This window comes from the organism of the source record quoted next, unplaced genomic scaffold (assembly GCF_019419815.1).
Source record: "Pyrus x bretschneideri cultivar Hongxiangsu unplaced genomic scaffold, Pyrus_bretschneideri_v1 Contig6, whole genome shotgun sequence".
In the NCBI taxonomy this organism is placed as follows: domain Eukaryota; kingdom Viridiplantae; phylum Streptophyta; class Magnoliopsida; order Rosales; family Rosaceae; genus Pyrus; species Pyrus x bretschneideri.
Window position 1 is genome coordinate 1583639 of NW_025999798.1, and position 25664 is coordinate 1609302.

General features: G+C 36.1%; 1 protein-coding gene, 1 non-coding gene and 1 pseudogene across 2 annotated transcripts; all 3 read right to left on the reverse strand.

Moving 5' to 3' along the window:
* Positions 1 to 106: 106 nt before the first annotated feature.
* Positions 107 to 2709, reverse strand: LOC125471292 (annotated as a pseudogene).
* A 3775-nt stretch (positions 2710 to 6484) lies between these two features.
* On the reverse strand, positions 6485 to 12683 carry LOC103947220. The gene is made up of 4 exons (XM_048571633.1): positions 12215 to 12683; positions 10324 to 10559; positions 9292 to 10111; positions 6485 to 8899 (listed from the first exon to the last, which is right to left on the reverse strand). Exons 2-4 carry the CDS (start codon positions 10555 to 10557, stop codon positions 6759 to 6761), a joined length of 3195 nt encoding a protein of 1064 aa, XP_048427590.1. The 5' UTR covers positions 10558 to 10559; positions 12215 to 12683; the 3' UTR covers positions 6485 to 6758.
* Positions 12684 to 21624: 8941 nt separating this feature from the next.
* TRNAN-GUU lies at positions 21625 to 21698 on the reverse strand. Its single transcript has one exon. It is a non-coding gene; the product is annotated as a tRNA-Asn (tRNA).
* Positions 21699 to 25664: the final 3966 nt, after the last annotated feature.

The following is a 25664-nucleotide window of genomic DNA, read 5'->3' on the forward strand; positions in this document are numbered from 1 at the left end:
GTTAACATTTACAAGTTAACTTAAACCCTTCAAAGCACGGTATTTGTATATCCACAAATATAGCCCCACCATTCACATCCAAGTTCAAATCTGTTCGCTCGACCCGCATGTCGTCTTCTGCGTTGTGCCTTCCAAGTCTTGCATCAACAATCGTCACGGATGATCTGTTTATCGAATGCTGTTAAGTCATCCAGGGTAGCCGTGCAGCATCCCATGCTGTCACTTTTCTTCATTAGTTTGTTTGAAGAAGCATGCCCGTGAACGTTCCATCAAGTAGAACAGTATTGAGGTCGCAGAAAGTGCCTTGCTCTTGGGGATTCGAAATTTTTATCCATTCATCCAGATCCTGGATGCAGTTCCTATGCAAGAACTGGTAATCAGCTCAGAGATGTGTTAAAACTTTTAAGCATCCAGAGCAGGGCACCAGTGCAATTTGAATCTTGGTATTGCTGCATCTCCTCGTCCGAAAATCGACTCTTTACATCCTAAGCAACACATGCCACCCTAATAGGTGCAATGTGATTTCTGATGCCCATCTCTACTTGGCTATATGCAAGGGACTTGCTCAATCCTCTCTGCTTCATTAGCTCTCTAACCTGATTAACTTGGCTCCATCTGCCATCTGAAGCATACAGGTTACGCATTAGCACATAGTAGCAAGCTTCATCGGGATGCAACTCTAGCATTCTTCTTATCGCCACTTGGCCAAGGTCAAACCTTGAATAGAGTCCGCATCCATGGAGAAAAGCCCCAAACAAACCAACATCTGGCTGAATCAGCATTCTCTCAATGAATTCCAAGGCCTCTTCAAGTTTGCCAGCACAAGCCAGTAGATTGACCATGCATGCATAATGCTTCATCGAGGGCTTGAAGTTATAGTCCTTGCAGAGTGAATTGAAATAGTTCCACCCTTCTGCAATCACTCCTGTATGGCTACAAGCTGATAATAAGGTCGTGAAGATTACTTTGTTGTGCTCTAGATGCTTCTTTAACATGTCACTGAAAAGTGCAAGGGAACCTGTAATGTCACCCTGAATTCCATAACTGCTAATCATTGCACTCCACTTGATGGTGTTCTTCTCTCCCATTGCATCAAAAACTAGACGAGCAGATTCAGCATCCCGCACTTGGAGTAGAAGTTTAAAAGTGCAGTGCCAACATGGATATTTGCAGTTAATAGGCCATCCTTTATCGAGTGAGCATGAAGCGATGAACCAACTGGAAGAAAACCAAGAGAAGCGCAAGCTGAGAGGACACTTGCCAATGTGAACGCATCATGTGAGAAAGATTCTGATCTCATTTGATGAAACAGTCGGAGGGCTTTGTATGAAGACCCGTTTTGGGAATACCCAGATATAATTGAATTCCAAGCAATCACATTCTAGTCGGAGATTCTTTCAAAGATATAACGAAAATCACTAATCATATGGCATTTTGCATACATCTCCACCAGAGCATTTCTCACAGTCGATTCCTTCAACCCAAGTTTTATCCCAAGACCATGGATTGACCTTCCCAAATTCAAATTACCCGACTGTGCACAAGACGAAAGCACACTTGCAGTTGTTATGGAATTGGGCAAGAGACCAACCCATTTCCTATCCATAAACAACTCCAAGGCCTAGTCGGGATACCCACATTGAGTGTACCCTACAATCATTGCTGTCCACGAAACAAGATCGATCCCACAAAACTCATCGAATATGGAACGAGCATCTCCAATGTCCCCGCACTTGACATACAAGTCCAGAAGAGATATCACCAGAAAAGACTTAAGTCCAATACCATTCTTAATCAAATGTCCATGATCCACTTTCCCTGATGTAAAGATCTTAACTTTGTACACGCCGTAAGTATGCTTCCTAACGTGAACTGATTTCCTTCGACCAACCCCTCTCTCATCCTATTAAACAAGACCAACCCATCTTCTGGACAATCATTTTGCACATACCCAACTATCATTGAAGTCCAACAAACCACATTTCTATCAACAATCCCATCAAAAACAGCCCAAGAACACTCAATCCGTCCACACTTCGCACACGCATCCACCAAACCTGTCAACACGAAACTATCAGGACTCGCCACCTTAACAATCCGGCAGTGCACCTTCCTCCCTTCATCTAAATCTCGCAACTCACTACAGGCCTTTAACACAATCGAGAAAACAATGTTATCATGCTCTCTTGCGCACATTCTCACACGATTATAAAACCCTATAACCTCTTCATACAAATTGTGCATAAAGTACCACCTCAGCATCACTTTCCACGAATAAAAAAAATCTGGGCTTGGCATTTTATCGAACGGATACCGGGCATACTTGATGTACCCAAATGACCCATATAAACTTGATCAATTTTGTCCGACGCAGGAGATCGTCGGCGAGGCCGTGGAGGACGAGCAAGCTGTGGACTTTCTTCAGGGAATCGATGTTCCTGCACAAAACGAGAAGCTTAAAACATGGGTTCGAAAACACCGCGTGCGTCGACGCAATGGTTTGCGAAAAGTCGGGAGGCTCCGACGGTGGTGATTGGTAGATGGCATGCATCAGAGTCCGCCATTGAAGTAAGGGCGTTTTCTGTATTTGCAGATGTAAGGTGGAGATGAATTTCTTCATCGTCGTCCTCATCAAATTTCCTTTTGTTTTAATTTTCTCGGAAAATTGTTCAGTGTTTGAAAAGCCGTTGATTCATGGCGGCTGATGCCGTTAAACCATCCATACGGTTTATTTTGGCGCGCCCTGATCTTTTTTTTTGCGTTACATTATGGGCCTTGAGAAAGTGGTCGGCCCAAAATTTCTGGGCTGGTTCTGAAGCTCAAGGTCCATTCCATTTCATCAATAATCATGTTGTGATTAACATATTCTTTTTATAAAATCTTAACTAACAATTAGTTGGGATTATGACATAGTAACGCGATTAGTTTGGATTGTGTCATTTTTTGGGGTTAGACCGTCTCCAATAAAGCTGTCAAATTTTATTTTCATAGCTGATGAAACAAAATAACATTTTGTAAACTCTCTTATTCCAGCATCGATGTCAAATTAAAATGTTTTCTGATTTTTATAAAATCAAGTAGGTTAAAATTTAATAATAAAATAGTCAATAAGTGAAGAAAAATAAAGAAATATGTGGGCCGAATATTAAAATAAAACAATTAAAAACTTGACGTTGCCTTCAAATTTGGCAGCAAAGTGTAAAATGTCAATTGATGTAGGATTTTGGCATCTCCTTTGAAGCTAGAAAAACTACATTTTTACTTATCAAAACAGTCCGCGTTGAATTTTTGAGATCTACGTCGAAAATTGATTTTATATGTCATTCATCTAAATAGTTGCTTTTTCAATTTAATTAATACTAATAAGATTTACCAACAAACAAAATAAGATTTAAGAAAGGGAAAGTTAATCATTTCTGAATAAAATAATTGGAAACATATTCAAACATATCTGCTGCCTGAAAATGATTTCCCAACATCCTCGTTTCGTAATCACAGACAGGTAATCAGTAATTAAGACAAAAAATATATATTAAAAGAAATTAACAAAACCCAGTTGAATGAGACCATGGTATCTTGAAGAGACCAATGATTATCCAATTTTTTTCTTAAACAAACCTGTTGGTAGTCAAATTTAATCATAAAACCTTTTACTTTTTGGGTGGGTTTACGAAAATGTTAAAATTTGAAATTCAATGAAAATAACGGAGGAGTTGAAACTTTAGAATATATTCTTGTACGCCAACAAAAAGTGTTATCCAGAACAATTTTATAGAAAGAACACAACGATAAAAAATAATAAAATGACCACGATCGGGAGAATTTGAGTCTAAAATATATTTAAATATTGCGAACAAGATTACGACCAAACTAAGCGTTAGTTGGTTTGCAATCACGATTCTCACATAATGACCGTTTCATTTTCAATTGTTTATTAGGTCGTATAAAAGGATAATAAAATAATATAAACATGTACCATGCTGAGTATATAAACAATTCAAATTGTCAATTGTTGAATGGTTGAATTCTTGAAGCGTGATTTTGAGTTTGTGGGGGGTCGGGTGGGTTTCTTTAGCATTATTATTACTAGAAAATTTAAATTTTAAAATTTATACCTATTTATTTCATAAATTACAAAATTTAAACTCATCGAATAATAATAAATAATATAGTGAGCATCGTTTGAGAGTGATGAGCAAAAATATTCTCAAATAAAAAGAAAAGGGAGTGAGGGAAGGAATGTGATTGGTGGGGAGTTGGAAAGAATATCTATATTTTAATATCCTTGTTTAAGATGTAAATATTTCTATTTTAACTTAATAAAATTTATAGAGAAAAAACAAGGGTGTAGATAGTGAAAGAAAATAATATTACTTAATATTACAATTTTATTTTTTTCACTTTCTAAATAATAAGTCAGAAGGATGACAAGTTTGACATTAACTTATTTTATTATCATAATGATGAAAAATGTATTATGATTTTGTATAACGACGCAGGTTGAAATCCAGTCTTATAAGCTGAATCACGAGGGTTGGCATGATGGAGGGACGGTGGTGGGATTTTGTTTGGTTGACACGCAAGATCTTGACTAGGATGATTGGGACAAAGAGAGTGTAGAGATTGAGGTAGTAGTCACTGTACCAGCGAATCAAATCCACTCTCAGTCTCAGATGCCGACAGACGACAGTCCCATTCAATGATTCAATCATTCATCCCATGTTGCACCTCACTCTCTCTCTCTCATTGCTGCAGCGCGTCGTACAACCCGAAAGATCTTCTCCCTTCCTCGCACGCTCGCTCTCTGTCAGTCCATGAAACATGTCCTCCCCACGCGCCTCATTTCGCGTGCTTCTTTTTCTTACGTTTTCTTTGGTTGAGAACTTCTCGTACAAACAATAATAATTTCTTTTTAGGACATCAATTCATTGCCCACAAAAAAAAAAAAAAAAAAAAGATATCATTACATTTTAATTTTTTATTAGGCTTTTTAATCAAAATAATTTTTAAAATTTACATAACTTCTCATAGTAGTCCTTTAAAATTTTCTCAATTTATTCGCCATCAATCATTTTGATCATTTGCTAAAAATCTTCATTAAATAAGATAAAATGACAAACATACCATGAACTTTTGTCAAATCATTTTGGTCATTTACTAAAAATCTCCATTAAATAAGATAAAATGACAAAAATACTATTAACTTTTGTCAAATCATTTTGACAGTTGTTTACTAAATTGAGAGTATTTTTGTTATTTTGGTCTTTATTTAATAAAAATTCACGGAATGACCAAATGGTTGATGGTAGACTAACTCATAGATCACTTCTATTGATTTCAAATCTCAATGACCTTAGTACTACGGTCTTGTGGTATTCTTCTTCATTTGAAAGTGAGAGGTTTAGGTTCGAATCTTGTGGATGGCGAATTCAATACCAAATTAGGTTGCCTATTTTGTGGCTTAGTGAACTCTCTCTCCCTCTTACGATAGATAATATCGTTGTTCAAAAAAAAAAAAAAAATAGAACTCTCTACAGATTTTCTGTCACCTTACAATTAACGTCAATTTTTAAGTTAAAATTATAAACAATCGTGTGAAAACATAAAGTGTCAAACAGTGGTAAAAAGTTCAATTTTAAGAAGGCATCCTCAACATTTCTCATGTTCTCTTGGTATCTTAATAATGAAACAAACTTTTCAAGTGCTTTATTACTGAAAAAAGGAAGAAGATACAGAGAGGAGGTGGTTAGATAAAGTCATAGGTTGGCAAAGATTGCATCGAACACGCCAAATGCCAATTCTTGTTGGCTTTCTTTTGTCCTTTTTTTTTTTTTTTTCATGCTTTTCGGTCCAGAATATTTATTTATTTGATAATTTCACCTTTGTCAATGCTTTTGCAAGTTAAACGAAGCTTATTGGTGGGGCATGTTTGGCCAAAAGCCTTCCCAAATTTCCGTAAAAAGTTAGGCAATGAACTAAAACCGCTTTCCTCATTCGCAAACAAACAAGGCACCTCATGTGGTTACCTGTACCTCTTGTTTTACACGCTTATGTGGCAACAACATAACAAAATGGATCAAAATATCAAATCTTCGCTTCATTTCTTCTTCTTCACTTGTTGAGACAAGTTTTATATTCGATTTTTAACGTTGAGTTTGATACAAAGTTATTATTAGCCCATCATATGACTTAACAATAAGAATGAATCCCACATGGTATCTTTTATTACAGTTGAGTGTTTTTTTTTTTTTTGCTCTTTTTTCTTTTCCCCTTTTGTATTGGTGGATATAGTGTTTATACTAGTAATTAGCTACTATTGTAGACCGAGGTGTAGCCAAGTTGGCTAAAATATGTCCTCCTGCCTCTGCACCCAAGTTCGGATTTCCTTTCTGCGAACTTTGAAGTTCGGATCGGATTAAAGAAGAGTATTGGTTTGAATAAACAAAAATCAGAAGCAGGATATTTACATCCGAGATAAATGAGATAAATGATAAAATCACATCTCAATTCCCCAAAGAGAAGCACAAAAAGAACACTGGTATCTATCCGGGAGTAAAATTTATGCAACATTATTTATGAAAAATACAAAGATGGTAGCACCCAAAGACAGAAAAATCAAACCAACCCAGACTTTGGGCTAAGAAATGTACAGAGGGCAGTCAATCCCCATGACAACCTCAAGCCCCTGCAGCCACAGAAACAACCACCCTAATTTTTCTCTATAGAAACTCAATAAGTTAAAATCCTCGTCCCATTGTTTAGGTTAAAGCAACGGATGACGCGAGATTATTACCTGCGGCGCATCTCTGTCTACGGGGCCTTCTGGTCGTTTTACCCCAACCGGTTAGGCTTCTATCTTCCAGTCCCATTTCGGTATTATTAAGCTGCTGTACCAGCGGAGCGCAAGCTGGGATAGTTTCCACAGGGGGAGAGGGATTCACCACTGCTCGTCGCCTGCCCCTACCACCACCGTTTCTTGTTGAGTTTCTCCTGGTTAGTCCTGACTGCCATGAATGGCCTGTTGCCCGCATTAATCCTCCAAATGTCTGGAGATCTTCAGTCACTTCGTGCCTTGACAAGGAAGCAAGACCAGGAAGGATATCCCTTTGGAAGTCCCTCCGCTGCCTCCCTCTCCTTGACTGGCCTTTTCTGGGTGGATTTGGTAGTAATGTGTTTCCTGTTTCTTCCAGCTTCAAGTTTTCTGGAACCAGAGGCTTAGGCATGTAATCTTCTTCCTTGGTCTCTCTCAGTTTCAAGGTCACAAATTCAAAGTAATCAAACGCGTCTGATAAAGATTCATCATTATCATCACCATCTTTGCCTCTCACAACAATGTCAAACTTGCTCTCAAGATCATTCCCACAACTAGAAGCTATCTCCACAAACCACAGAAGGGGGTCAGTTGAAGAAGCTTCGGGTGGACTGCAAGAGGATTCATCAGTATGATTGTGGGGACCAGTTGATGAGATGGCAACTATTGCCTCCGCTGCTACTCTCACAAGTTCCTCCTGAGGAGGTTCAGCTGGGTGTTGTAGCGATGATAAAGGCATTGCTTTCTGCTTTTCAGCAGATGCTTCCACAAGAACGACACTATCATCAGCCTCCGGAACAATGGGGGCTTCCAAATCTATTCCTACTGTGATCTTCACACTGGTGCTAGGAGCAGGAGATTTCAAAGATTCTTCATCATCACTGACACACGAGTTCAAATCGATGACATGTCTGAAACTTGCAACCTTCATATCTATTCTCTCTTCCACAACTACAATTTCTGATACATTCAGTGTGGCCAAGTCAGGAGCTGAAGGATCGCAAGGCAAGTTGATATCCAGTCCTCTGTTTCTCTTATTATTTTCCACAGACGGGGAGGTAAGAGAATAGGACTCGTTCTTAGCATTATGAGGCCTTTCAAAAATAGGAAATCCAAGAAGTTTTCTCTTGCACAGGCTGTCACCAAGTTCGGTCCTTCTGGCCTCAACATCATTCTCGCAAGGAACTGATTCTATGTCCTGAGCAAAAACTTGATTTAAATCGTCCACACCAGTCTTTGAAACTCTGCCTGCATTGGCAAACTCATTCTTAGAAGAAGGCTTCGCTCTTAGCCACGGCAAAGCTGCAAGATGGTCCTCATGCTTTTGTTCTACCCCTACGATCTTAAGACCTTGCTGGGGTATTTCCTCATCGGATGAGCTATTTGAAAGCACTACATTTAAGTTTACTTCCTTTGCAAACTTCACATCCTTGCAAGTTGAACCCTTGTAGTGCGCTGCTGAACCCTGACTCCTCAAGTGCTCAGAGCCTCCATTGTGATCGTTACTGCTGCTCTGATAGTCGTAGCTAAGAGACGGGAAGCGAACTAGTTCCTTAGATCCTGAAGATGAACCATGGTGAAACCCATTTTGGTATGGTACTTCACTTCCAGAACAATGGTTAGAACTAGAATTGCTGTTGAGATACCACCTATCTCCCAAAATCCCATTGCTCTGAACTGATGACTGTGAACTCTTGCTCAAGGTAGCAGATGAGGGAAAACACGGGTGAGTTTGAACTGATAACGGCTTTTGGCTTACGCCACTGCCTGGCTTTTCCAACGATGGAACCGAGCGAGTCCACGACCTGGCCACATCTGAGGAAGGAAGAACGGGATGATATGGACTGGGCATATGAGAAGCCACAAAATTGTTCAGATGCTTATTATTGGAAATTTCATGATTTCTTTCCGAATCCTCCACACCACAAACTGTCCTCTCTCTCCACAAGTCCACCTTGCTTTTATCAGTCAGATAGAAAGCAGTTTCGTGAACATTGTTAATAGAACCTTGCATTGGCTGGGACGATATCAGCAACCTTTCTGTTTGGAGACATTGGGAAACAGTTTTAAGGTTGCTTTTACTTTGCCCTGTAATACAATACATGAGAGCTGGAATTAACTTTTATAATGGAAATGATCTATAACAAGAAATGCAGCATTCTCAAAGCATAGCCGAATGGCAACATAACCCATAACAGGTGCCTAAAGATTCACCAACTACGTGCATCGTAAATTATGAAAGAATGAGGTGATCCCGCAGCTCTGAACACTAATGTAAGTTGTTCAGGTTAATCCCTTATTTCATCTTTTATATTTCTTTGTTGTTTTCTAATACACTCCTATTTATAATTTTGATTTCTTTATCAATTTCTTTGAAACAATCTAGAACATACTATAATCGCACATATGAATACTAAAGCAAAAGGAAATGCAGAAGTCATAAAGGACCAACTTAAAGTTTCACCAAACTTCATGTATACCTGCTTCAAGGACATGGGAAAACCACCCTTTTCCACTTCCGTTCTCCAAATGTATGTTGTTCTGGATAACCTTATCACTTACATCATGAGAGTTGTTGAATGATATTTCCTTTGGCAAACCTAAAAGCTGCGACCTCGACTTAGCAGCCTGATAGGGGCCCTGAATCTTTCCTTGATAAGAGTCATGGCCCAGAGGATAAGCGTATTCTGAAGCATTTGTTTCTTCAACTTGAATAGGCTCATTCAAGTCAGCCAAACCATTTGTGCTCCTCAAACATGTATCAGATCTTGAAACATGTCCTTTGCAATCTGTCTTCACACCTTCACCAAAAAATAGCTTTGCACCACCCTCGAGTTCAGTTTTACAATTTTTATTCGGCTGACAACTAGGTGTGCCAGAAACTTTCTCATCAGTGAACTGCTCCCCTTCGTCAGAATCAATGTACACATCAGCTGGAAGTTGAAGATCAAACATCTTTTTCCTCGCTTTTGTGGGTCTCGACTCCATCACCTCAACATCTTTCGAACTAATCCCATTTTGGTATGGAAATAAACCAATTTTTTGGTTGTTTCCTTTGACAGCACTAGATGGAGAATGGGTACCTTCAACACCTGGAACCAATGGTCCAGCATTAACAGAGTTTACCAAAGGAAAGCTGGAATCATGCCATTTCCGAGCATCTTCAGATGTAATTTGAGATGCTAAGGGACTTGACGACAATGATGTTTCCATGGGTATCTGGTTTCTATTAAGTTCTTTCATTTTTATTTCATCCATCAAGTCCCTTTGAATTCTGTACAGCCGGTGAAGTTCAATCACCTAGAAGACATGAAAATCCATAAATGTTCAAGTTCCTACTATATAGAGTAGAATAACAAATTAGCAAACAGCATTTGGATTCAATCAGTCAATATACCAACTTAAGGTCCTCCAAATATAGAATTCAATTAATTTACAAAGATATCCAATTGACAGAATCACAAAGAATTGGTAAAGGTTTGAGAAATATTGTATGATAAGAAAGTAAGTACCTGATTCTTAAATGTGGCCTCGTGATCAAGCATGGTCTGCTTGACTACATCCTTATCATACCCTGGAAAAGCATCACTTGTGGCCCTCGGCAAGAAACCGTTGCAATACTGCCTGTTTGACAAGGTTTTATCTCCATAATATAAGGGCCAGCTACAATTGTTTGGATCCTCGTTAAGATCTCTCACTGAGTAATACCCGGGCATGTAGCTTTTGCACTCCATTTTTGTCCCCATTCCTGGAAAAGGAAAACAGTAAAGCAATACTTCAGTGACAAAATCAAGGCATACCAAACAGGGAAACTGATGGACTATACAAGGAAAATGATATCAAGTACACGTCAAGAAATCCTATTTGGCAGAACTACTCATCCTGGCTCTTAATATGACCGGAGAGGGAAATGAGTTTCGTTTATATACAAGAAACAACAATCTTCCGTGCAGTGTAACACAGTAGCCTGAATAAGAAAGATGCTTAGATTTAACTCATAAGAACTATTAAATCATCCACATTCCCACCCTGAAATAAGGTGGGACGAACGGAATGACAACAGTGCTAACCACTCAAGTTGGTACATACTAGAACACAAAGGTGAGGAAATTCTAATGCAAAAATCAGCGCAAGGGCCAACAAAGCAACGTGGTTTGCTTTCACTATGGCTAAACTGAGAACCTAATGTTTCTTGAAACAAATTACATGAATTCCATCTTCATCGAGAACTGTCAGAGTAATGTAAGCGATTGCTACACAAAAAGGCCTCCAGACATTCTTGAGTCCTGTACAATATGAAAACTTGGCAGTGCCTCAAATATGAAATCACTAGTTAAAGCTACCATCTAAAGTCTATTTTATGAATCATGTCACCCAAAATAGAAAATTTTGCATGCTTGAGAGCCCCAACTATGAATATTACTGCGCTTCAGCTGAAAATTTAACGAACGCTTTTGTCCCCTCGTAGACTTTGAATGCTATCTAGAACAAAAATCCAACATACTGCTGCTTTTCGACCAAAAAAACACAATGCTGCTAAAAGAGCAGGGATCCACATCTGTCGTTTACAAGGGAAATCAGCGACAACTGAAGGAACTGCGCCAAAGCAGCACAATAATAGCACATGCACAAAGACATCAAGTACCATTTTTTACAGGTTAACCGGAAATATAAACCAATCCATTCAATTTACAAAAGACACACAAGTGAACACTTAATATGATTTCAAATCAGTGATGTCATCTATAACGAACTAGAACCCATTGCGTTTAATGGGTATCGATCCAACCAAAACGGAATCAACCCACAGTAGAAACCTCAATGAATCAACAACAATAGAAACTAAATTTACCATTCCCTTCAATCTCAAGCCTAATGGATGCGAGCTTCAAGAAAACAAAAGAGGTATCTTTAACTGATGCAATTCGGAGCAGACACAAAAAGGCCAAAAAGCTGAAAGAAAATAAGCAATAACTAGAGACAAGCTATCACAGTATCACCAAACCAGAGTGAAATTTGAGGGGAAAAGCCCAACATACTGGAACTTTCAGAAATCATATGTTCGAGAATTGAACTCTGCAATAAAAGTTAATTAAACAGATCTGGAAAAATTGCAGACTACAGAAACCCAGAAATTACAGTAACCAAGTCTAAAATTACCCACACACATACACACAAAAAATCTAATTTTCCAACAAACCAATCAACAAAGAGAAGAACCTGAAAACTTGCAATGAGGAAACAAATGCACAAACCCATAAACCCAAACATTCAACCCATAAATCCCAACAATTTACCAAAACTTGATACTGAATTTGAATTTACCCAATTCATCAAATCACCCAAAAAAACTATCTGAATTCAGAAAATTCAATTTACCCAGAAAGCAGATAAGAATTTTACCTCAGACCCACATCCTATTTTGTTCACCTCTCCTCCTCAAAGCATCATCCCCAACAGATTGAATCATTCAGAAGAAGCTTTTCACGCGGTGGAAAATTCACACTAAAAAAAAAATAGCAAAGCAGCTGAAAACCAAAATTGCATATCTGAAATTATACAAAAAAACAACAAAGTGGGTGCTTTTGCAAACACCATTCAGGAAGCCTAGATCGTCATCAGGTTGAAGAAAAGGAGGAGATTTCGATCTGATGGGCCACACACACTCTCTCTCTATCCCCCTCTCTCTCGAACAAAAGAAGAAAGCACAGAGCTTTAGAGAGAGAAAGAGTTTTTTTTTTTCTTAGAGAGAGAGATCCCAGATAAGAAATCTTCACACAAACAAAAGACCTTCTAAGAACAGTGACATGGAATTTGTCAACATCCGGTCTCTTTTTATTCTCTGCTTTTTCTTCACTTCTCTCTCTCTCTCTCTCTCTCTCTCTCTCTATTTTTTTTTTTCTGCGTCAATATTTATACCAATAATTTATATATATATATAGGTTTTCCAGGAAATGAAAAGAAATGGGCATTTCTAGATTCTCTCCACCTTCCTTGCTTTTGGTACAGATATTAAAAAATATTATGAAACAAGTCTTGGTAGACTACATAGCAGATTAAATACATATAATATATACACACACATATAATATATATTATATGTAGTAACATATGCAACGCCTGCATTACTGCAACAGCAGGAGGCACACCAAAGCTTTCTGAGCCCAGGTTTGTTACAAAAACACTGATTAATTAACACATAAAGCACTCGGATTTTTCCATTTTAAGCAGTGATTAATCGGTTAATCCCAGCAGACAAAATGTGGGTCCCACTGGTACTGTGGCAAGGATGAGGTTTCCTGAGGCTTTAGGACAGCAAACAAATGCCCTTCCGGGTGCATTTTATTTACGAAAATGGGATTTTTGATGCTTCTGCTGTTTGGCATTGATTGGCCGGTACTCTGTTTTTTCTTGTAACAGCGAGTTTATTTGGTTAAAAAAGCAGATAGTATAGCCTCTACCACGTGGCTGCTTTGGAGCAAATCTTAGATTGCACGATGAGTGTGCCAGGTCAATTAGGAATGTTAATCACTTTATTAATTACAAGCTAATTAATCATGATTTTCTTCGTTTTACCAAACTAATCATTATAGAAGGTGAATTTATGGAGAGATTTCACTTATCATATACTTCATGAAAGTAATTACTCGGGCGACGTTAATCTGCTGTTGGGTATACTAGATTTTTATGTAAATAAATTTGCTTCAAATGATATTCGGGAAACAAAAAGTTTGTAAATGCATCCAATTATTTGATTAGTACATCTCTATTTGAAAATTAATAAAATTTTGGTTGGTTACTATCTTTATGGGACAATTACTCTCTGTCTAAAAATAAATAGAGAAATTCTCAAATTTCTAATTTACGATTTGAAAAAACTAATGCTTATTCAAAATAGGGTTATGCTTGGGAGACTACCAGTTTAAATCATATTTTGTAAACCATATCACGTTGTTGTCGATAATTGTATTATCATTTAAGTATTAATTAACATGTTGAGTATGAACTAATTACGTCATCTGTAAGTACTTTAATAACAGCGTGCTCTTTTGTATTTTATTCTCATCTGACCTTGCTCAGGTCTATACACTGTTAGGGTTGGTAGGGCATCTCTACTAAAGTTCTCTCGAGTTAGGAATCATTGGCCTTGAGCTGGGTAATCTACCTATGTGTAACAATTTTTTAAAATTTTCACCCCAAGTGAGCAAAAATTGACACAAAATGTTGAATAATGTAAACAATCTCGCACCAAAAAGTTGATAAAATAAAACACAACACTTAACAAATAGTTATGCTACTGATTGCACCGATATTATTTTTGGATAAAACTTTACATATGCGTAATCTTAATACAAAATAAGATAAAACGGAAAATAAAATTGCGATTAATAGTGTGTTGAAATATATTTAGAAATGTCCATCAAACAAAACCAGCAAAGTCGCGACCCCAAAATACAATCCCAAAAATGGCATCAGTGGATGGTCTGGGCAAAGCAAACAATGCATACCTGTTTTGGACATAAACTAAACATGGTGCCTAGCTCAAGTAACACAGATATGGAGGTTGAGTTGTTCAAAACCCTAGGGCAAATCCGACCTACAAAACAAAACCAAGTTGCAACAACCTAAAGTTCACGGGGAAGGAATCGTACTCGAGACTTATGTTTTTCAGAGCGAGTACATTTGTTCTAGTTAACGTGGCGCTATAACGTTTGCTTCATTTTGGTCATGTTAGAAAAATTAATTAAAAATCAAAATGAAGATTATGAATATTTTTCTTAAATATAATTTAGATGATATTTAATCATAAATTGGTTGTGTATCTCCACCGAATGTCTCAAACTTCAAGACACTTGAATCAACCACTTCTAATTCTCTTTACCAGACATGAAAACCTTTTCTTGTACATACTCATTGAGTCAAAGTTCTTTTTTCATCCACTTTTTCAATCGTATAAACCTATTTAAAAAATGCATATATATATATATATATATATATATATATGTGTATCTGTCTCTCTCTCGTGACTCTCTAGTGGTTTTGACAAATCTACCCAGAAAAATTCAAGCAATTTATTTTCAATATACAATTAAAGAATTAATTACAATACTTATATAATACAATTACTACTTGAATATCAAATTAATTCATGTGAATATATGTATTTAATACAATCACCATCTAAAAGCATTGTAGTCAAATCCTATCGTTAAACTCATATAAGTTGAACAAATGACAATTTTTATAGTTAAAAGATTTAAAAAATAACCATAAGACATTAGCAAAAAATGAGTTTTTCCTAGATGCGATTGAGTTTGAATTCTTCTCCATACATGTAGATTAAAGTAGATTATCAATTATAAAAAAAAAAAATTAAGAAATATAATTAACCTTCTAAACAAGTAAAGTAATCATTGCATTTTTTTTCTTTTTTTTTTTCCTCTTTTTCATTTGATATGTTAGATTTTTTTACTCATACATGCGAGAAACGTCAGCAACAAACACATAGCGCATGCTAAGAGGTTAGCATTTAACTTAAGTAACTAGAGACAAACTCTCTAATCCATCCAACCTACAATGCCCACATACAATTGAGCACAACGAATAACTGGTTGTTAATTATTTAATCAGCCTAGATATTTTTCCGATGGTCCTTCAATTCCCCCATTAGTCACTTTCATGGAAAATGTGTGAGGCTTTCCAACCAGAGGAAGATTTGGCAAACTAGATGTTAAGGGCCCCACAAGGGTTTATGGTGCATGGGGTCCCACAAAATTTGATTGACTCAAGCTTTAAATATAAAAGGTTGATTTTTGGTCAATTAACGCTAATTTTATTTCCATTTTGTGGGTAATTTGGTGAGAGGCTCTGGTGGAAAAAAACTTATTGAAATCAGATAACAACTCTCTATGTGTTTTTCCGGCTTCCACAATAGTAAATTTTCGTGGCAAAACAACCCACTTGTCTTCTTTTAAAAAATATTCAGATAAAGACAAATTGTTTTTTTTTTTTTTTTTCCGGGTAAATTGATGGAACCCTAGTTTGTTACAGGAACAATGAGTTCTTGAGATCTACTCCTCTGTACTATTTTCAGAAACAGTTGCAAAAGCCAACTCAGTGTTTCAATTTATTCCCTTGAATAGCAACCCCACCCCCCTTCAATTGGTTTCAACTACAAGAGTTAATAAAACAGCATGGACTTGGTACAAATGATTTCGGTGACAGAACTACGGGTTTTTTATGTGTTGGTTTTCACATGATCTTTTTTTCACATATTTTTAGTTTTGCGTTTGGATTTGTTACGAAGGTTAATGAAAATATTGGTTATCAGAGAAGGTTTTACTTATCTGCCTCTAAGAACGAGGCATCCCCAATTGTTTGTTTTCAAGTCTAAGTCATGTATCCTTATCTCGGTTTAGGTTGGTACAACACTTCATTTTCGGTGTATTCGGGATCATAGGGTTACTTTTGAACATAAAGACTTGACTTCACTAAACTGGCACGCTTATTTGTTGGCTCCTACCACTCCTCCTTCTTTGGTGGCATATTTGCTCTTAATCTTGATGTCTCTTATAATCAAGATGAAATACTTCTCGTTTCTCGTGTTTTGTTGCTTGAGCATTGTAATTTGTTTAGAATCTCAAGTACTCATTATGTATCGAGATGAAATACTTCTCGTCTCTACACCGCCAAAACTAGATTATAACGAGTCAAGTTAAGGTAGTTGAGGGTTAGTTTTCGAAAACGAGTTAACTTGTGGGGGCATGTTATTGATTTTTCTTTAACATTTTTTAAAGATGAAAGCAACAAGACTTAATTGTCCAATATCTAGATTGATCCGTGATTTGACTGAAGGGAATTTGGATAAGTTTCTTCTCGCACAAATGAAATTGCACAAAAGTTTAGCTTTGGAAATTAAGGGGCACTATGTGTGTATAAAACAAGGATTGGCGGAGTCACTTTGATAAAATTCCTACCAAACTTTTCCTCTTTCTGAGAAGATTATCCTGCCAATTTTGTTCTCAATAATTTAATATTTTCACTGCAAATAGTAAATTTCAACTAGTAAATTGTAAAGATAGGTTTTTAAAATTTTTTTTACTAAAAGCAGCATTTTAGAAAAGTTAGAATTTTAATTGTGTTTGGTAAATGAAAAAAAAAATCTTTAATTTATGGGTTCAAAGCAACAAAAACTAGAAGCAGCTATATATATATATATATATATATATATATATATATTTGTATAAAAATAAAAAAAACGATTCTTTTCATTGAAGTCAGGTGAACAGTACCAATTAATAAAACTTCAGATTGAAAATCTTACCCCACTTCTTTTTTTTTGCTAAAAATACTTTTAGCACTATAATCTACTAAACTGTTACCTACTTATTTTCACAGTTGTTTATTCTCATAGCACAGCAGAAGCTTGAAAAAAGCACAGCAACCCCAAACTAGCCCTAACTCAAGCTTGTTTTGATTATAGGCAAATATTAATGTTCTAAAGGACAATAACGAGAGGTGAGGGTTATAACTTGAAAAAAAAAAAGTAGATTGAATAGTAAGTGATTTTCGAAAAACACTAGTTATAAAAACTGCATCAAACTTTATAGGATTAAACTTTTCGAGCATATAAGTGATTTTCGCACACTCATATTTACATTTTGTAGATCAAATAAGATTCACGTGACAAAAATAAACATAAGCATGCAGAACGAAAAACCAAAAAAAAGGTTTGCGAAAACCATTTCCCTTTCAAGAATTGCCCAACTTGGTATTCCCACAACTTGATGCATGTGCATGGAAACGGAAAAAGATTTGAAACAGAATCCCAGCATCGAGAAAGGTAAGCCTGCAGCAAGAATAGGACGCCCAAAATGATCAAATGGACAAGTCATCACCATCGGTAGGGTTTTATTTGGCAAAGTCATGGAATTTAAGGGTTTTCCGACTGTGAAAGAATCCTGGTTGGAAATTGATTTGCAAACCAAAATTAAACAATTAGGTGGGATTTGTTTGTGCAAATTAGGCATGTCAATTAGTGCAATTTCAGTAGCTGTCCTAATTGAAAACAAATGTAACATGCACGAAATAGGGTCGTGGCCTAATTGAAAACCAAATTAAAACATATGTTTTGAGGTCACCAAACTTTGATTATTCATCTAATTAATTGTTGTTTTCTGGGATCTATAGTGTCACATCTCGGCCCGGTGGGGACCATTTTCCGAGCTCGCTCTACCACTGTAGTACGATATTGTCCGCTTTGGGCCCCGACCACGTCCTCAAGGTTTTGTTTCTGCGAACTCACACGAGAACTTCCCAATGGGTCGCCCATCATGGGAGTGCTCTCGCGCGCTACTCACTTAACTTCGGAGTTCCCATAGAACCTGAAGCCAATGAGCTCTCAAAAAGCCTCGTGCTAGGTAGGGATGAAAATATACATATAAGGATCACTCCCTTGGGCGATGTAGGATGTCACATATAGTTTAATAGGTACATACACAGGTGCCCATTTGCACGCAATTTTGGTCGAACAATACAAATTGTGAAGCATGTGATTCTACTAAATACAAAGGACGGCAAATATTTATCATTGCTTTTTATTCAAGCGATGGGGATATTTTTGCTCATCACATTCAAATGATGGTAATACTCACCATCATATTTATCATTGTTGGATGAGTTTAAATTTTGAGATCTGTGCAGTAGATATATACAAATCTCAAAATTTAAACTTGTCTAATGGTAATAAATAGAGTGATGAGCAGTACCACCATTTGAGGTGGTGAACAAAAATGATCAGTAAGTGATGTGAGGATAAGGTAATCGAACGTAGGATTTTCGGTGCATAGAACAATACTCCTAAACACTTAAATTACTAATTCTCCATGTAACTTATATCACTTCAAGTTAACGAAGTCCTTTTTTTTTTTTTTTGAAAGATGTTATTGACACTTTAGACGACCACGTTGTTGTTGCCGCTTAAATAAAGACCGTCCACAGTTGCATGTAAGACCGACATGTATTAGAAAGGTATTCAATAATATAGTTAGTTTGTTGATCACCTTTTTGATAGATATTTGTCCATCATTGTATGTAGAGAAATGCTAAGGAGATTTTCTCAAAAGTGGGCTCTTCATAGACTTCCTACCACCTCATATTTTTGGTACATGAATTGATGTTAAACTGTGAAGTGACTGAGTGTCTATAGAGAGTTCTAGTTTAAGATATTCCCCTAGCATTTCTCTTATATGTAAAATGGGAGACCTACATGTGTCAAAGAGGTATTCAACCTCGTGATCAATTTTTGTGTCTAACGAGCATTACTCATCTATTATACGCAAGACCAAATGTCTTAAAAAATAATTAACAATATGGTTAGTTTTACGTTTCTATATGATATTTTCTCCACCAACTTAACGGGAGAAGTATTTGCCCTAAAATCAATAAGAGAGCTCCTCTCTGTCAACTTAAGCGTAGTTACAATGACAAATATGCCCTCATTCTTATTAACAATTTAATTGATTGATAAGGAAAAGAAAAAAAAAAACCAAGGGGAAACTTGATATAAGTCCAATTTATTAAAATAAGTTCAATTCCTTAAATTTGATTATTTGATTATCAATAATTATCTATTTAATCATAAGATTTATTATAAAAATCAAATTTCTTCCTAATTATCTCTTTGATTATTTCTTTTTATTTATTTATTTATTGTTATTTCTTGTTCTTCCTCTTGCTTTAAACCCCATTATAGATTTTATTTTTAATTTTTATAATCAACCTATATCACAGGTTAATTATTTTTATGTATCTATATGACAGATTCTTTTTTATAATCAACGTGTCACAAATTAATATGTCTTGCTTGTAGGTATATTATGTTTTTTTTCCTACCTTTTAATTAGGTTTCATATCTCGCGTATAGGTATAATATACATTCATATATTTGTTACTTGAGTTAAGGTAGAATGTTTTGTAGATAATTTATGTTAGTATATTAGTTTTTTTTTTTTTTTTTTTTTTGGTTATAAGATATTAATTAGATTTTTTGGAGTTGAAAATGCATAATATTAGATTTTAATTGATTTTTAGTATTAAAAAAAATATAAAATGAGTATAAAAGATATAAAAACATGAAATTATATAACTGAACTCACTCCTACAAACCACCTATATTTTTGGACATAGATCTAAAAGCCCCAAAAACCAATTTATTTTTTGAAAGAAAAAAATCCAACTTAAAAGAAATTCTCCATTGTAAAACAGTCATTAACCGAAGGGTAAAACCGTCATTAAGGGGGGATTCTTAAGCTACTGCGGGAGTATTTCAGAGGGATAACATTGAGATTCCAACGTTGTCCGTTCATGTCTTTTATGAGTCCGAAATCTTGCGGCGTGAAATTCCATTTAAATCCCAAACTTGAAAAATACTCTCTCTCTCTCAAATCCCTATGTCGATCTGTGTCCACGATTCTTGGGCTTCCAAACCGAATAGCATCTGGAGAAACCGCCCCTCACTTTCAGCAAAAATAACGGGAACGCCCCTGTCTTAGCGAGTTGACCAATATACCCCTAATGGGTCCCCACAATCACAGCATCCGCCCTGGACGTCATCATCTCCAATTCTCTCTCCGTGTCCCCCTCTCACAACTCCCAAGAATCTGATTATCTGTGAGCAAGGCATCTGGTTTCCTTTTACCACCAGCTTTTTCAAGACATTTGGTCAAAACTATTGCCCTGGCATTTACCATAATTGTCCTTTAAAGGTAAACTCATAAACAAAACCCACTTTCACTTCTCATGCTTTGGCATTTATCCGTAGCGTTATTTATGTATTTATTTTTATTTTTTACATGTTTTTTAAATTTTTTATTGTCGAATTTTCAAAAATTCTCACAAGTGACCTAAACTCATTATATTCGGATACCGTTGAATCTTGCATAAGTATAACTCTCAATACAAATGATCGACTCCACCTGAGAATACCCTAACCAATTACCTAACCAAATTGCCAAAATTTTACTCCTAGTTATTGTCTATTTTGCTTTTTAAACGTGATTTTCACTTCCCCTTTTCTTCTATACAACCATTCATTTGTTTTTTGGATTTTGATTCTTCATTTATTTATTCCAAACCAATAAAAGAATAAAAAAAAATGTGTAAAATAATGAGATGTGAAAATCATTTTTCTACAAATGTAAATAAAACTATTTTGTAACAATGGTTTTTTTTTTGTTTTGCACTCATGCAATTAGTATGTGCGTTTGCATGACCTCCTCAACAATGATTTTGCCCGATAATTTTGCTCATTAATTTCATGATCGAAGAGTACTGACAGGGACAATTGTCTGTAACATATTTCAATAACCACATATCGTCTATATCGGAGTGATAATTTGATGTAAATTACTTTTGCCAAAGGGTGTAAGAGGCCAAGTCGGTTAATATAATCAGAAAAGGTGATTGGTAGGTATAGGATTTTATTCCCTTGAATGGTCAGTTAAGGTTCTACGGACAACCACTGTTTTAGTAGGGTAGCAGCTAGATACCAGTGATAAGTCACAAACTCATAGGTCATTAAACTCAATTTAATTACACATTTAATCTTCGGTTTGGTGCACTATGCAAATCATTGCCCTGCCTTATTCTTATTAGTCCAGAGATTAACTTACGAATTAACACTTATAACGGAGTCAGCTTAAAAAGTGACATTAATAAATTATAAAATAAATAAAAAAAATAAAAAAATTAACAATTATAACGGTGTCAGCTTAAAAAGTGACATTAATAAATTAAAAAAAAAAAAAAAAACACGCTAGAAGGAGGGTTTGAACCTCCGACCTTGTGGTTAACAGCCACACGCTCTAACCAGCTGAGCTATTCCAGCTTCGTGATAAACGTGGTTCAAATATAATATTTAACTAAGGTCTGATGCTTATATGACAACAACTACCCTTTTGCGTGAGAGAGGTGTTAAGGCCAGTTTAAAAGCTACGCGGGCTTTTCTCTGTTCCTTACGCAGCGTTTTAGCTAATCCTTAGGCCCGGCCACTTTGTACTTGGAATTCTACATCCTTCTTAAGAAGATGCATTTCATCAACTAAGTAGGCTATTGATTCCAGAATTCAAAACAAAAGAACAAAGTTCATCCCACGGAATTAGAATATGTATATCTCCACCTTATGTTTTGAGTCCTATGTATCTTATTCCATCATGTTTTCATCTGAAAATGGTGTTTGATGTACAAAACCATCTATCATCTAGACCACATACTATCAACAATCCATGAAGTAAGAAATTGGCGAGTAATTTAAAATTTTATGGGTCTTTATCATAAATGGTTCCTAAATTTGACCCCTTCATCAAGATAGTTCCTGAATTAGAAAATCGATCAATGTCGTTCTTAAATATTAATGTCCCAAATCATTGTGTTTCTAAAAGCTCTGCATGTGAATATTTTTTTTGTTCGCCCTCTAAGATGTGTTGATGGGCGTGTGAGAGACCTTTTTATTATCACGGGCACTATGTGCCATTAAGGATTGTTTATTGGAATGTGCTATCTACACACCATTTTTAACTTCTCACACATCCTTGTTAATTTCTATTCATTGATATTTTTCAATTCATCTGATCTGACGGTTGAAAACTAAAAAGGTGTGGAAGAAGTAAAAATGAGTGTGTGGATATCACATCCCTTGTTTATTTATGTGAGGACGACATGTCATTTGGTCCTGAACGTAATTGTAATTGCAAATAATCATGATTATTGACATAAAATTGCTATAACTCACATACACTTCACAACCACTATTGCATTATTAGTTGTTAAGATGGAACAATTTAACTAAATATTCAATTATGCTTGTCTAATCAGCAAGATTGGAAATAAAATTTGGAAGCAATTGTAATTAATAAAATGTTTATGCAGACGACATACCACAGTACAACAATATCGTTTTGTATCAATCATGCAATACCATGCGAAAGAAAATTACCATAATGTTGTATGATCAGTAGAAAATGCTATAGTTCGAGTGTATTCGTGCTATAAGAGCCTTTGTCCTAATTAATTATGGATAGCTTTATTCGCATACTTTTAATTTTTTTCAATTCATTCTACGCCGAATATTGAGAAGAGTATGAAATATAAAAATAATGAGCAAATAACGTTACCTTTAATCATTTGTATTCGTAATTTGACGTCATAAATTGTAGGTACCGTCACATGTAATCCGATGGGACTGTGAATGACTGATGAATGGTCATTTTCCTATTCAGCGAGTCAGAAGGACGGAAAAAAAAAAAGAACCGATGAGTCCCGGGACCCACACCGGAATCTATTTTGGTCCAATCCGCGCCTTCCACGTCAGATTAATCATCTGCGTCCGCGAGCCCTCCATTGCCCCATCTATCTCCTCCTTCCGGCCGATGGTGCTATCCTGTGGGATCCACCGGATCGATCAAACGCCACGTGCGAGTACAGTCACGATGATGAAATCGTGCTCTCCGGTGCGCGCGGGTACACATGAAGATTTTCACAGCCCTCCTAGTCATGACCATCGTTCTGTTTACAGAGAGAGAGAAGAACATGTACAGAGAGAGAGAGAAGAAATGTATTTACTATCTTTCACATTACTTTCTAACACAGATTACATTGTGTATATATCTAACTATATTGCTTAGTTATTAAGTTAACATAAGATTCTTAAGATATTGAGAGAGAGAAGAACATGTACACAGAGAGAGAGAAGAAATGTATTTACTATCTTTCACAATACTTTCTAACACAGATTACATTGTGTATATATCTAACTATATTGCTTAGTTATTAAGCTAACATAAGACTCTTAAGATATTGACACTTGTCACAATCTTACATCACAGAATCTTAACCAACTTAACTAACAGTACATATATAGTTAACACGTTCTTCATATCTTTCAAAAATTTTATAGGTAATACTTTTGACAAATATATTGTTGTGAAGATTATTTAGTAGTATATTTTAACGATTCGAATGACTATAAAATGTCGACACACTGGCCCTACCCTTGTGTTCAATGCGGACGGGTACACCGAAATCACGCAGGAGCCCATCCTCGTGAATGGAAAGCACGCGATTGGTGGGCTAGTAGGTATGCAGATTGACTGAGTTTTAGCAAGCACCCGATAATAAAACTTCGATAATGATACTGCCAACCATTGTTTTACTTCTGCCATCCCACAGACTTGTCAACATAAACCCTAAGTTGTTGCACAACCCTATCACGATGGTATTTTTCCATACCATCCTAGACAAAGCCTTTGGCAAAAACGATCACCATTCTAGACCTTCGTCTTACTCAGTCGAACCCTCGGCGTTGGTCAAGCCAACTTGAACCAAAATGAAGCGAAGCTAGCAACATAGAAGGTCGGTTTTGAAGTTGTGACTTTTGAACCGACGTCTATAACTGATATGCACTTCACGTACAAGTAGTAAGAGCCACACAAAATGGTCGGCGTGCATGGCACGACGCGGCGCGGCGCTTACACACTTGTTCATGAGGCCCAGCGCAGTGTTCAAGCAGATTGTGCCTCTCGGCACCAACTGGATGGCAAAGGTTTGCTACGAGTGTCCGGCTAGGGCTATGAGGTTGTAGTACATTGACTATAGGATTCATGCAGATGAGAGTAGCTTGGTGCACAAGTATGGCAAGGATGACATTGTGATGAAAGATCCGGCTGCTAAAATTGGTTCCAATTGGGATATTTTGATGAAGATATATTTGAAGGAACAAGATGTTAAGTTGGATTTGAATAGGTTTACTTGGTTTTAATTTGATGTCTAACTTATGGGAAAGCCAAGAAATTCATGGATAAGGAAGGGCAGTGCCAAACCATATACATTATGCATGATCGCGTTTATCATACAAAGTTCGAAATTGATTGACGACACCGAATATCTAATTTCATCTTTCAATAGAATTAAAACTGGTGAGAATCACCCCTATTAAATACTGAAAAATAAAATAGGGCATGCATAAATTCAACAATGGAACCAACCCAAGTGGCCAAATTAGCCATACTCACAAAAAAGTGGGGCAACAAATTTTTTGTATATTCAAAACACGACTATGTGAAAAAAAGAAGAAAGATAAGCAACTTAGTATTACGATCTAGTGATACTCTTCTTTACTGTAAGTTAGAGATCTTAGATTTGATTCTGGAAATGAATTTGACCACATTATTACTAGCCCATTGTAAAACTAAGCCCGACCCTCTCCTCCTTAGCGTAGATAATATTAATTATTCAGAAGAAAAAAAAAATACGATTACATGAAGTTACTTTATTTACACTATAACATTTGAATTTGTTTATTTTTTTTTTCAAGTGATATAATACGTGAAAAGACATATCATGAAACATGTAATAAAGCATGAGAAAGAACTTAACTAGTTAAGTGGTCAAGAAATTCATGGACAAGGAAGGGTATTTGATATATTTTGATTTTCTGGCAAAAGCAACACATCACATCACGTAGCTGTTTTATGTAACTGACTTGCATGCAACGCACTTCCAAGAAAATTAAAGATTTTTCATTAATTAGAAAATAATTAATTGGATTGCAAGCTTAAGCAAAGCTTTAATTTAATTTCTTTTCAGGCACAAATAGGTCACTCTAATCTTTCTTTTTTTAAATTTTATTTCGCACTGTTCTCCCTAATCATCTTGTACAATTTCAGGGAGGCAGATTATTTGTCCTTCCCATCATCTCCTATTTGTACGGTCACAGTTAAACCACGTTAATATTTTATATTCCTATTGCTTTTTATTTTATTATCTCTATTAAAAAATCAATATAAAATGTTGACGT

Coding starts and splice junctions, on each gene's coding strand:
- LOC103947220 (XM_048571633.1), bottom strand. CDS start 10,557: ATGGGGACAAAAATGGAGTGCAAAAGCTACATGCCCGGGTATTACTCA. Junction 10,112..10,323: donor AGGCCACATTTAAGAATCAG/GTACTTACTTTC, acceptor CATGTCTTCTAG/GTGATTGAACTTCACCGGCT. Junction 8,900..9,291: donor TTCCCATGTCCTTGAAGCAG/GTATACATGAAG, acceptor ATTGTATTACAG/GGCAAAGTAAAAGCAACCTT.